This window comes from Salvelinus namaycush, chromosome 6 (genome assembly GCF_016432855.1).
Source record: "Salvelinus namaycush isolate Seneca chromosome 6, SaNama_1.0, whole genome shotgun sequence".
NCBI classification, from domain to species: Eukaryota; Metazoa; Chordata; class Actinopteri; order Salmoniformes; family Salmonidae; genus Salvelinus; species Salvelinus namaycush.
The window spans coordinates 4,180,940-4,194,917 of record NC_052312.1 but is presented as its reverse complement, the minus strand read 5'-3'; the positions used below and the strand labels follow the sequence as shown (position 1 = coordinate 4,194,917).

At 44.7% G+C, this 13,978-nt stretch overlaps 1 protein-coding gene across 1 annotated transcript in view; it reads right to left on the bottom strand.

The window, feature by feature from the left end:
• Nucleotides 1-5,727: 5,727 nt before the first annotated feature.
• Nucleotides 5,728-13,978, bottom strand: part of zgc:194930 (uncharacterized protein LOC557813 homolog) — a 37,987-nt gene continuing 29,736 nt past the window's right edge. Inside the window, exon 3 of the mRNA XM_038995843.1 lies at nucleotides 5,728-7,697. Coding sequence (XP_038851771.1) covers nucleotides 6,863-7,697 — 835 coding nt within the window. The 3' untranslated portion in view covers nucleotides 5,728-6,862. The remainder of the gene's footprint in view (nucleotides 7,698-13,978) is intronic.

Below are 13,978 nucleotides of genomic sequence, written 5' to 3'. Positions count from 1 at the left end.
TGTTTTGTTCGGACAGGTAGTGGCTGATCAGGTGTTTCTGTCAGTCACTATCAAATTCATTACCTACACACACACGCACACTGTTTCCATGGAGTTTGTGTGACTGTCGCACCTGTCCTTTTTTGAGTGCAACAATATCCGTAGGCGAGTTATTAGTTCTGTAACACTACTCCCCACCACACTACAGGACATGGGATAGCATCGAGAGGACCTTCAGCAAATATTGACTCTGGTCTTGTTTGTCCTCGCTCTTACCTTGGACAAACTGGTGACACCCATCTTTCTCTCTCTCGCTCTCTCGCTCTCTCGCTCTCTCGCTCTCTCGCTCTCTCCCGTTCAATAGTCTTTGTTCACATGTCATTACCGTACATAAAAATCTTTGTTCACATGTCATTACCATACATAAAAATCTATGTTCACATGATGTCATTACCATACATAAAAATCTTTGTTCACATGATGTCATTACCATACATAATCTTTGTTCACATGATGTCATTACCATACATAATAATCTTTGTTCACATGATGTCATTACCGTACATAATGCAATAGAAATATTAAGAGGACACTTAAATCAATAACCCGGAAATCATCCTACTAGGACCGTCTCCTCTCTGCTTTACGGAGCCTGCTGCTCAGTGCTGCAGGGCTGTGTTCAAAAGGTCACTACAGTACCAATGTGACTCACGTTGACATGCCATGTTGTATAGTGTATCACTAATAACATTAAACATCGGCTTTATCAGTGGAGGCTCTATGGGAGGATGGGCTCATTGTAATGGCTGGAATGGAGTCAAATGTGGTTTCCATACAACACACAAACGTGTGTTTTGATACCGCTCCATTTAATCCATTCCAGCCAATACAATAAGCCTGTCCTCCTATAGCTCCTCCCACCAGCCTCCACTGGTATTTATCTAGGACCCAAAGTCAGATCTCAGCCTCCGTTCCTGGGTGTTAGCCAAGAGGAAGAAGCTGTCAGCGCCCGGGGGAAAACTTTAAACCTTCGTGAAACATTAAGTGAGCGTGGGTAGTAGGTCTGTCTATTTAATGATTAACACCTTGCTAAAGCTATGTGACAACAGCAATGACCTTATAGTGGTTCACACTCACCGAGTAACCTCACCCAGATCTGAAGGAACCGAGTAACCTCACCTAGATCTGAAGGAACCGAGTAACCTCACCTAGATCTGAAGGAACCGAGTAACCTCACCTAGATCTGAAGGAACCGAGTAACCTCACCTAGATCTGAAGGAACCGAGTAACCTCACCTAGATCTGAAGGAACCGAGTAACCTCACCTAGATCTGAAGACACTGAGTAACCTCACCTAGATCTGAAAGCACTGAGTAACCTCACCTAGATCTGAAAGCACTGAGTAACCTCACCTGAGAGCTCAAGGATGGTTCCATACTGCTTAGTAACCTCACCTGAGACCTGAAGGCTTGTTCCATACTGCTTAGTAACCTCACCTGAGACCTGAAGGCTTGTTCCATACTGCTTAGTAACCTCACCTGAGACCTGAAGGCTTGTTCCATACTGCTTAGTAACCTCACCTGAGACCTGAAGGCTTGTTCCATACTGCTTAGTAACCTCACCTGAGACCTGAAGGCTTGTTCCATACTGCTTAGTAACCTCACCTGAGAGCTCAAGGCTTGTTCCATACTGCTTAGTAACCTCACCTGAGACATGAAGGCTTGTTCCATACTGCTTAGTAACCTCACCTGAGACCTGAAGGCTTGTTCCATACTGCTTAGTAACCTCACCTGAGACCTGAAGGCTTGTTCCATACTGCTTAGTAACCTCACCTGAGACCTGAAGGCTTGTTCCATACTGCTTAGTAACCTCACCTGAGACATGAAGGCTTGTTCCATACTGCTTAGTAACCTCACCTGAGACCTGAAGGCTTGTTCCATACTGCTTAGTAACCTCACCTGAGACCTGAAGGCTTGTTCCATACTGCTTAGTAACCTCACCTGAGACCTGAAGGCTTGTTCCATACTGCTTAGTAACCTCACCTGAGACCTGAAGGCTTGTTCCATACTGCTTAGTAACCTCACCTGAGACCTGAAGGCTTGTTCCATACTGCTTAGTAACCTCACCTGAGAGCTCAAGGCTTGTTCCATACTGCTTAGTAACCTCACCTGAGACATGAAGGCTTGTTCCATACTGCTTAGTAACCTCACCTGAGACCTGAAGGCTTGTTCCATACTGCTTAGTAACCTCACCTGAGACCTGAAGGCTTGTTCCATACTGCTTAGTAACCTCACCTGAGACCTGAAGGCTTGTTCCATACTGCTTAGTAACCTCACCTGAGACCTGAAGGCTTGTTCCATACTGCTTAGTAACCTCACCTGAGACCTGAAGGCTTGTTCCATACTGCTTAGTAACCTCACCTGAGACCGGAAGGCTTGTTCCATACTGCTTAGTAACCTCACCTGAGACCTGAAGGCTTGTTCCATACTGCTTAGTAACCTCACCTGAGACCTGAAGGCTTGTTCCATACTGCTTAGTAACCTCACCTGAGAGCTCAAGGCTTGTTCCATACTGCTTAGTAACCTCACCTGAGACATGAAGGCTTGTTCCATACTGCTTAGTAACCTCACCTGAGACCTGAAGGCTTGTTCCATACTGCTTAGTAACCTCACCTGAGACCTGAAGGCTTGTTCCATACTGCTTAGTAACCTCACCTGAGACCTGAAGGCTTGTTCCATACTGCTTAGTAACCTCACCTGAGACCTGAAGGCTTGTTCCATACTGCTTAGTAACCTCACCTGAGACCTGAAGGCTTGTTCCATACTGCTTAGTAACCTCACCTGAGACCTGAAGGCTTGTTCCATACTGCTTAGTAACCTCACCTGAGACCTGAAGGCTTGTTCCATACTGCTTAGTAACCTCACCTGAGACCTGAAGGCTTGTTCCATACTGCTTAGTAACCTCACCTGAGACCTGAAGGCTTGTTCCATACTGCTTAGTAACCTCACCTGAGACCTGAAGGCTTTTTCCACGCTCACTAAGCCTGCAGCACATACAGATCTGGGACCAGGCTAACACCTCTGTGCCTATGACTTTCCTTTTCTAAGAATCGCAAACATAGATTTACACTTTTCATAGAATCATAGTTGACAGGTTATGGGAAGTCATTATACTGGGTTTATTTTAGGCACTGGGCAGTATTAATAGTTCTTCTTTAACTGATTATCTCCTCTAAGTGTTTGTATTTAACTGTGGTGTGAAACATTAACAGAATCTCTTACAAAAGAAACACTATTCCTACTTCCACGTGTGCTGTTCACACTACATCTCCCAGAGGGTAGTTCACTAGGGAAGTCACATGGTTAGAGAAGTGTGACTCATCCTTATGCATCGCTTCAATGTTTACAGTGGTCACTTTCTGGTAAAAACAGATTTCCCTCCTGGCCAATCGACTACCTTTAGGGTAATTATTTAAATCAGTCCCCTCCTGGCCAATAGACTACCTTTAGGGTAATTATTTAAATCAGTTCCCTCCTGGCCAATAGACTACCTTTAGGGTAATTATTTAAGTTATGTGAGCTAACCCTTTACGCAACCTGATCGTAAGTATCGATCACATCACTCCAAACCCAAAAGCCTTGAGTATTTGAAATGTACACCCCATACCTTTCTAACGCAATGTGCACTGGGAACTAATTAAAACATCAGAATGTCAGTCTAAGACTGTAATTATACATCACCGGTGACAACAATTCATTTTCATATTTATTTTATTAATGAGAATTTTACAGAGATCGTACAATACATTTCTGACCCACTGCAGTCTGTGCTTCTTCACAAGGCCACTGTGCTGTTCTGTTCATGGAAAATAGACAATCTACTGTACAGGTTGGACAGACAAAGCGCCATTAACTCTTCAACATATAGATTTCTACCTGACCGTCAACCCCAGGCGTCAGTGTTGAAACTGTAACCCTCTGTGTATTGTTAATACACATTCATACGTACACACACACACACACACACACACACACACACACACACACACACACACACACACACACACACACACACACACACACACACACACACACCAAAAGTAGACCCCAAGACGGCTGAAGGGGTAGTAGTTAATTTAACCTGCACTGTGACATCACAGACCATGAAACCCCCTACTGTCAGTCACTCAGTCAGTCACTCATTCACGCAGTCAGGCAGTCACTCAGGCAGTCAGTCACTCAGTCAGTCACTCAGTCAGTCAGTCACTCAGGCAGTCAGTCACTCAGTCAGTCAGTCAGTCAGTCACTCACTCACTCACTCACTCACTCACTCACTCACTCACTCACTCATGCACACAGGCAGTCAGTCAGTCAGTTAGGCAGTCACTCAGGCAGTCACTCAGGCAGTCACTCACTCACTCACTCACTCACTCACGCACACAGGCAGTCAGTCAGTTAGGCAGTCACTCAGGCAGGCAGTCACTCAGTCACTCACTCACGCACACAGGCAGTCAGTCAGTCAGTCACTCACTCACTCAGTCACTCAGGCAGTCACTCAGGCAGTCACTCACTCACTCACTCACTCACTCACTCACTCACTCACTCACTCACTCACGCACACAGGCAGTCAGTCAGGCAGGCAGTCACTCAGTCACTCACTCACGCACACAGGCAGTCAGTCAGTCAGTCAGTCAGTCACACTCACTCACTCACTCACTCACTCACTCACTCACTCACTCACTCACTCACTCAGTCACTCAGGCAGTCAGTCCCTCAGTCAGTCAGTCACTCACTCAGTCAGTTAGTAGTAAGGTTAACTGTGGTGCTGCTGAGTGAGCTGTTATTACATCATGTAACCTCTCTGGGAGAGTTTAGTAGCTGAGTCAGACGGGCACATTTAGGGTTTCCTTCTAATAAAACAAGCAAGTTTACACCTCAAACAGCAGATCAGATAATAACCTCTGTTTGAGCAGCAGTCACTTTGGGCACCTTGAAAAAGGGCTTGATATTGTGAAGGAGTTGATATGGAGCTATTAAGAGGAAGGCCACTGTTATATGTTAAAGCAGAGGCACCACTGTAACACCACAGAAACAGATGCCCCCCCCCCCCCCCCCCCCAAAACCAAAACAGCGTCTAACGTCGAGAGGGATGGTGTGTGATTAAATGGAGACAAACGGAGACAAACACTCAGTAAAGAAAAGGAGATGGGGGAGATAATGTGGCTAAAAAAGAAACATCACAAGATTGGGATATTTCGGTGTCTCCTCTCCTACTGCGAGGGGAGGTTGGGAGAGACACGCTAATAGCTATCATGTGGTGAGCCAAAGTTAGCACGTTCACCGCCTTAGCCCGGGTGTAATCAGGTGTTTGTGAGTCCCTGGCGTCTCCTTTTGACCTGAGTAACGCTCCAAGGGCCTTCGTTAGGTCTGGTCCCAGGGCTCTGGTGGCAAGGAATATCAGAGGGCTGTCAGAGAAACATTTCAGCTACGATCTCCTAAACACACACACACACACACACACACACACACACACACACACACACACACACACACACACACACACACACACACACACACAAACACCAAGGCTACACGGGTGTTAACAGGGTGGGTTTTGTATTTGTTGCACATCCTTGAGAGAGGGAGCGATTGGATCTGGTAGAAAGAGACCGGAAAAAGGAAAGAGTTTGAGAAAAGGGAGAGGGATGTGTACGAGAGGAATATCGAGATTTGTGAGACGACCAGAGAAGCATGGTCAATTCTTTTCTTTATTTTATATTGTGCCCCTGAAAACATCTGTGCTTTGATTTGATTTAAAAATAATTTAAGGCTTCTTGGCAGTACATAGCAAATTAAACTTCTAAATGCATTTTATGTACATATACATTTGAATAGAAATGATTTTGGCAAACAAACAAAGACTTTAAAAGGATAGTCCCGATAAAAAAATAAATCAATATAATTTTTCTTCATTGAAACAAAGACCCTTCACAAATGTGGAATGTTTACATTCGAGGGAAAACAGGATATACATAGATGCTAGGTATATCTGTGATATATACCTACTTCCTGTCGTAAGGTCTCATGAGGTCAGCCCAGTATGCTCCACAATGGGAGCGTGTACAGTGAACTAACGTCAACAACAACCCCTGTGACTACCTCTCTCTATGGTCTTTATCATGTCTACTCTCCTCCCCAAAGTTTGGGGAATGTCTCTGACTGGGTACCAGTCTGTTTAGCTAACATTGCACTCCTTGCACCGTGTCATTGCGAAAGGAGTGGAATCTTAGCTAAACAGACCCTGACAAGCTATCTCGGACATGTATTGAACCAGAAAAGTCTGGGCCAACCAGTCATTATATAAATAACATAGTAAAACAGGTAAACAACAACATGGATACGATACACCAATAGGTAGCTGGAGATGACCTGTCAACGTGTTTATATAATGAAGCACAGTAAGCTCCGTGAAGACAAAACAAAGCCATGGCAAGTACTGTATGCCCACTGAATAGAACAGAATATAGAACAGAATATAGTGATACAAGTTCTAGAAGCAGTGCAGAGCTGCATTTTATAGGACAGAATATAGAGATAGAAGTTCTAGAAGCTGTGTTGGTGGAACATAGAAATGTAGATTGTACAGCTGAAGACCAGGAAGTTTAATATGTACCATATGTTGGGGAGCAGGACAGAGGGAATATTCACAGTCGAGCGTCAAGAGTCTCTCTCCTTCTCCTGAGAGTACAGACAACATTGATATACCCATGGGACATGTTAAAAGATACATCAGAATCTCCTCGTTTGGCCCCATCAGATATTGAAGCTGAATAGATATCAATGTTAGATTGTGTTTTTTGGACTTTTTAAGAGGGTTTTTAACAGTTAGTCCTCATAGTCCTCCCCGGCCGTCGCTGCCTCTAGAGCTGCCAGAGCTTCCGCCACCATAGAGTCTGTGACGCTCTGCACGTCATCGTCTTCCCCTGCCTTACCCTCATCCTCGCTCTTCTTCACTGAGATCCCGATCCCATTCTCTGTGGTAGTGGCGTCCGGCGCCTCCCTATCGTCGTTTGTGTCTGCCGAGGACAGGCTAGTCGTACTGGTTTGAATGTCCGCAGACAGGACACTCTGCTCATCTCCCGTGTCGCCCAGGTACTCCGGCGTGCCCCCCACCCCCTCGTCCAGCTCATCCACTGATGAGGTGTTGCACCCCACCCCATACCTGTCCCCGATGACGGGGTCCGAGACGTTCCGGACCATCCTATTCTTGTCTGGGTGAGAGTCAGTGTCACCTGAGTGGGTCAGATTGAGAGTAAGATCCAGGGAGGGTGTGTTGGGAGAGACTCGGACTAGATTGAGGCCCTTGGATGGATCTCGTCTTGGCACCTGGCCCTCTGGATGGAGGATATATAGACCCCCACCACCCTCCCTCACACGAGGCTTGGCTGCCTGCCCCGTGCCCAACTCCCTCTCTGGGTTGGTGGGCACGGCGTGGAGCTTGTTGATGTGGTTGTTGTCGATCTCCAGCTTGAGGCTTCCGCCACCTTCTCTTTCGGTGTACTTGTTGCTGAAGCCCAGGTTGTGGAAGCCCTGGTTCTGCTTGATGTTGAACTGGTTCCCGCTGTCTCCTGGTAGGTGGTGGGACTGGTAGAGAGAGCTCTCAGCCGGGTCCCTCTTCCTGCCGTGGACGTCCACCGGAGCGGTCGGATCATAGATGTAACTGACAGAGAGGAAAGAAGAGAACAAGAAGGAGGAAGGAATAAATAAAGATATATATATATATAGATATATATATATATATATATATATATATATATATATATATATAGAGAGAGAGAGAGAGAGAGAGAGAGAGAGAGAGAGAGAGAGAGAGAGAGAAAGAAAGGGAAGATAGTGACTACAATCAGTAGTTCACATTTATTCACAAATGGGAATAAATCAAATAACATTTGTCAGTGGAATCTGTGTTCTATAAAACAGTCTCTGTGTTCTATAAAACAGTCTCTGTGTTCTATAAAACAGTCTCTGTGTTCTATAAAACAGTCTCTGTGTTCTATAAAACAGTCTCTGTGTTCTATAAAACAGTGGTCTCTGTGTTCTATAAAACAGTGGTCTCTGTGTTCTATAAAACAGTGGTCTCTGTGTTCTATAAAACAGTGGTCTCTGTGTTCTATAAAACAGTGGTCTCTGTGTTCTATAAAACAGTCTCTGTGTTCTATAAAACAGTATCTGTGTTCTATATAACAGTCTCTGTGTTCTATAAAACAGTCTCTGTGTTCTATAAAACAGTCTCTGTGTTCTATAAAACAGTGGTCTCTGTGTTCTATAAAACAGTGGTCTCTGTGTTCTATAAAACAGTGGTCTCTGTGTTCTATAAAACAGTCTCTGTGTTCTATAAAACAGTCTCTGTGTTCTATAAAACAGTCTCTGTGTTCTATATAACAGTCTCTGTGTTCTATAAAACAGTGGTCTCTGTGTTCTATAAAACAGTCTCTGTGTTCTATAAAACAGTGGTCTCTGTGTTCTATAAAACAGTCTCTGTGTTCTATAAAACAGTATCTGTGTTCTATATAACAGTCTCTGTGTTCTATAAAACAGTCTCTGTGTTCTATAAAACAGTGGTCTCTGTGTTCTATAAAACAGTGGTCTCTGTGTTCTATAAAACAGTGGTCTCTGTGTTCTATAAAACAGTCTCTGTGTTCTATATAACAGTCTCTGTGTTCTATAAAACAGTCTCTGTGTTCTATAAAACAGTCTCTGTGTTCTATATAACAGTCTCTGTGTTCTATAAAACAGTCTCTGTGTTCTATAAAACAGTCTCTGTGTTCTATAAAACAGTCTCTGTGTTCTATAAAACAGTCTCTGTGTTCTATAAAACAGTCTCTGTGTTCTATATAACAGTCTCTGTGTTCTATAAAACAGTCTCTGTGTTCTATAAAACAGTCTCTGTGTTCTATAAAACAGTCTCTGTGTTCTATAAAACAGTCTCTGTGTTCTATAAAACAGTCTCTGTGTTCTATAAAACAGTCTCTGTGTTCTATGAAACAGTCTCTGTGTTTTATAAAACAGTCTGTGTTCTATAAAACAGTTTGTGTTCTATAAAACAGTGGTCTCTGTGTTCTATATAACAGTCTCTGTGTTCTATAAAACAGTCTCTGTGTTCTATAAAACAGTCTCTGTGTTCTATAAAACAGTCTCTGTGTTCTATAAAACAGTCTCTGTGTTCTATAAAACAGTCTCTGTGTTCTATAAAACAGTCTCTGTGTTCTATAAAACAGTCTCTGTGTTCTATAAAACAGTATCTGTGTTCTATAAAACAGTCTCTGTGTTCTATAAAACAGTCTCTGTGTTCTATAAAACAGTCTCTGTGTTCTATAAAACAGTATCTGTGTTCTATATAACAGTCTCTGTGTTCTATAAAACAGTCTCTGTGTTCTATAAAACAGTCTCTGTGTTCTATAAAACAGTCTCTGTGTTCTATAAAACAGTATCTGTGTTCTATAAAACAGTCTCTGTGTTCTATAAAACAGTCTCTGTGTTCTATAAAACAGTCTCTGTGTTCTATAAAACAGTGGTCTCTGTGTTCTATATAACAGTCTCTGTGTTCTATTAAACAGTGGTCTCTGTGTTCTATATAACAGTCTCTGTGTTCTATAAAACAGTGGTATCTGTGTTCTATAAAACAGTCTCTGTGTTCTATAAAACAGTCTCTGTGTTCTATAAAACAGTCTCTGTGTTCTATAAAACAGTGGTCTCTGTGTTCTATATAACAGTCTCTGTGTTCTATAAAACAGTGGTCTCTGTGTTCTATAAAACAGTCTCTGTGTTCTATAAAACAGTGGTTTCTGTGTTCTATAAAACAGTCTCTGTGTTCTATATAACAGTCTCTGTGTTCTATAAAACAGTGGTCTCTGTGTTCTATAAAACAGTCTCTGTGTTCTATAAAACAGTGGTTTCTGTGTTCTATAAAACAGTGGTCTGGCAGACTATTTACATTGATGGACACAGCAGGCTCTGGGTGTCAGCTTTGCCTGATTACACACACACACACACACACACACACACACACACACACACACACACACACACACACACACACACACACACACACACACACACACACACACACACACACACACACACACACACACACACACACACACATATATCTTTGGTCAGATCATATTTGCATGAGCAACGTCAACAACAGGATCTGTGAATAAGGATACCAGTGGTTTGAGAGAACTCATACAGAGGAAGCTGATACAGAGGAAGCTGATGCAGAGGAAGCTGATACAGAGGAATATGATGCAGAGGAAGCTGATGCAGAGGAAGCTGATACAGAGGAAGCTGATGCAGAGGAAGCTGATGCAGAGGAAGCTGATGCAGAGGAAGCTGATTCAGAGGAAGCTGATGCAGAGGAAGCTGATGCAGAGGAAGCTGATGCAGAGGAAGCTGATACAGAGGAAGATGATGCAGAGGAAGCTGATGCAGAGGAAGCTGATTCAGAGGAAGCTGATGCAAGGGAAGCTGATGCAGAGGAAGCTGATGCAGAGGAAGCTGATGCAAGGGAAGCTGATGCAGGGGAAGCTGATGCAGAGGAAGCTGATGCAGGGGAAGCTGATGCAGGGGAAGCTGATGCAGAGGAAGCTGATGCAGAGGAAGCTGATGCAGAGGAAGCTGATACAAAGGAAGCTGGTGCAGAGGAAGCTGATGCAGAGGAAGCTGATGCAAGGGAAGCTGATGCAGGGGAAGCTGATGCAGAGGAAGCTGATGCAGAGGAAGCTGATGCAGGGGAAGCTGATGCAGAGGAAGCTGATGCAGAGGAAGCTGATACATAGGAAGCTGATGCAGGGGAAGCTGATGCAGGGGAAGCTGATGCAGAGGAAGCTGATGCAGGGGAAGCTGATGCAGGGGAAGCTGATGCAGAGGAAGCTGATGCAGGGGAAGCTGATGCAGAGGAAGCTGATGCAGAGGAAGCTGATGCGGAGGAAGCTGATGCGGAGAAAGCTGATGCAGGGGAAGCTGATGCAGAGGAAGCTGATGCAGAGGAAGCTGATGCAGGGGAAGCTGATGCAGAGGAAGCTGATGCAGAGGAAGCTGATGCAGAGGAAGCTGATGCAGAGGAAGCTGATGCAGGGGAAGCTGATGCAAGAGGAAGCTGATGCAGAGGAAGCTGATGCAGGGGAAGCTGATGCAGAGGAAGCTGATGCAGGGGAAGCTGATGCAGAGGAAGCTGATGCAGAGAAAGCTGATGCAGAGGAAGCTGATGCAGGGGAAGCTGATGCGGAGGAAGCTGATGCAGGGGAAGCTGATGCAGGGGAAGCTGATGCGGAGGAAGCTGATGCAGAGGAAGCTGATGCAGGGGAAGCTGATGCAGGGGAAGCTGATGCGGAGGAAGCTGATGCAGAGGAAGCTGATGCAGAGGAAGCTGATGCGGAGGAAGCTGATACAAGAGGAAGCTGATGCGGAGGAAGCTGATACAAGAGGAAGCTGATGCGGAGGAAGCTGATGCGGAGGAAGCTGATACAAGAGGAAGCTGATGCGGAGGTATCCCTGACTGAGTGTCCTTTCCAAAACATCAGCGAAATAGAGAGAGAGAGATGCAAACAGGTCCAACCACCACTCTGACACGAGCCCAAGCCAATGGCATGTACCAGATGCTCAGCAGGCTCTGCTCACACTTACTGGCCTGAGGCCAAACCACACAACCAACAACATTAGACACTTTATGGAACACAAAGCCTTCACTATCTCATCCTGGAATATCCCAGGCCTGAGGTCATCTGCCTTTGACCTAAAGAGCAGGAACCTGGACTTCATCAAAGAAATCGGAAATACAGACATTGTCATCCTGCAAGAAACCTGGTATAGAGGAGACGGACCCACTGGTTTCCCTCTAGGTTACAGAGAGCTGGTAGTCCCATCCACCAAACTATCAGGTGTGAAACCTGGTATAGAGGAGACGGACCCACTGGTTTCCCTCTAGGTTAAAGAGAGCCGGTAGTCCCATCCACCAAACTATCAGGTGTGAAACATGGTATAGAGGAGATGGACCCACTGGTTGCCCTCTAGGTTACAGAGAGCTGGTAGTCTCATCCACCAAACTACCAGGTGTGAAACATGGTATAGAGGAGATGGACCCACTGGTTTCCCTCTAGGTTACAGAGAGCTGGTAGTCTCATCCACCAAACTACCAGGTGTGAAACATGGTATAGAGGAGATGGACCCACTGGTTGCCCTCTAGGTTAAAGAGAGCCGGTAGTCCCATCCACCAAACTACCAGGTGTGAAACATGGTATAGAGGAGACGGACCCACTGGTTTCCCTCTAGGTTACAGAGAGCTGGTAGTCCCATCCACCAAACTACCAGGTGTGAAACATGGTATAGAGGAGACGGACCCACTGGTTGCCCTCTAGGTTACAGAGAGCTGGTAGTCTCATCCACCAAACTACCAGGTGTGAAACATGGTATAGAGGAGATGGACCCACTGGTTGCCCTCTAGGTTACAGAGAGCTGGTAGTCTCATCCACCAAACTACCAGGTGTGAAACAGGGAAGGGGTATGCTAATTCGGTATAGAGCAGACCTAACCCACTCTATTAAATTAGTCAAAACAGGAACATTTTACGTTTGGCTAGAAATTAATAAGGAAATGATCTTAACAGAGAAAAATGTCCTCCTGTGTGCTACATATATCCTCCCACTAGAATCCCCATACGTTAATGAAGACAGCTTCTCCATCCTGGAGGGGGAAATCAATCATTTCCAGGCCCAGGGACATGTACTAGTCTGTGGCGACCTAAATAATAGAATTGGACAAGAACCTGACACCCTCAGCACACAGGGGGACAAACACCTGCCTGGAGGTGACAGCATTCCCTCCCCAATATGCCCCCCTAGACACAACTAGGACAACATAACCAACAAAAACAGGTCACAACTCCAGCAGCTCTGTTGCATGCTGGGTATGTACATAGTTAATGGTAGGCTTCGAGGAGACTCCTACAGTAGGTACACCTATAGCTCATCTCTTGGCAGTAGTACTGTAGACTACTTTATCACTGACCTCAACCCAGAGTATCTTAGAGCGTTCACGACCACAGCAAAATCACACTCTACTTGAACAGAGCAATACCACTTTGACTGACCCAAACTTAAGGAAAGCTTTGACTATGTATAGCCTCAGTGAGCATAGCCTTGCTATTGAGAAAGGTCGCCGTAGGCAGACCTGGCTCTCAAGAGAAGACAGGCTATGTGCACACTGCCCACAAAATGAGGTGGAAACTGAGCTGCACTTCCTAACCTCCTGACAAATGTATGACCATATTAGAGACACATATTTCCCTCAGATTACACAGACCCACAAATAATTAAAAAACAAATCCAATTTTGATCAACTCCCATATTTATTGGGTGAAATACCACAGTGTGCCATCACGGCAGCAAGATGTGTGACCTGTTGCCACAAGGAAAAGGGCAACCAGTGAAGAACAAACACCATTGTAAATACAACCCATATTTATGTTTATTTATTTTCCCCTTTGTACTTTAACAAGGATACCATCAACACCACAGGCCTTTTGGGTTGGAGGGTTTGTATTTTGTCCTGTAGTTCATTCAATATAATTGGAGAATCCAGTGGGTTCTGGTAGTCTTTAAGAGTTGATTCTAAGATTTGTATTTGATCATGTATATGTTTTTGCTGTTTGCTTTTTGTTATAGAGCCAAAAAGATTTTAGAAGTGGTTTATCCACACATCTCTGTTTTGGACAGATAACTCTTTGCGTTGTTGTTTGTTTAGTGTGTTCCAATTTTCCCAGAAGTGGTTAGATTCTATGAATTCTTCAATTACAATCTCTCTCTCTCTCTCTCTCTCTCTCCCTCTCTCTCTCCCTCTCTCCCTCCCTCCCTCCGTCCCTCCCTCCCTCCCTCCATGAAAACAGCAGCCCTTTAATTTCCTATTTTGATAAATGGTGTATTTCCTTTCTAAGAAGGAATT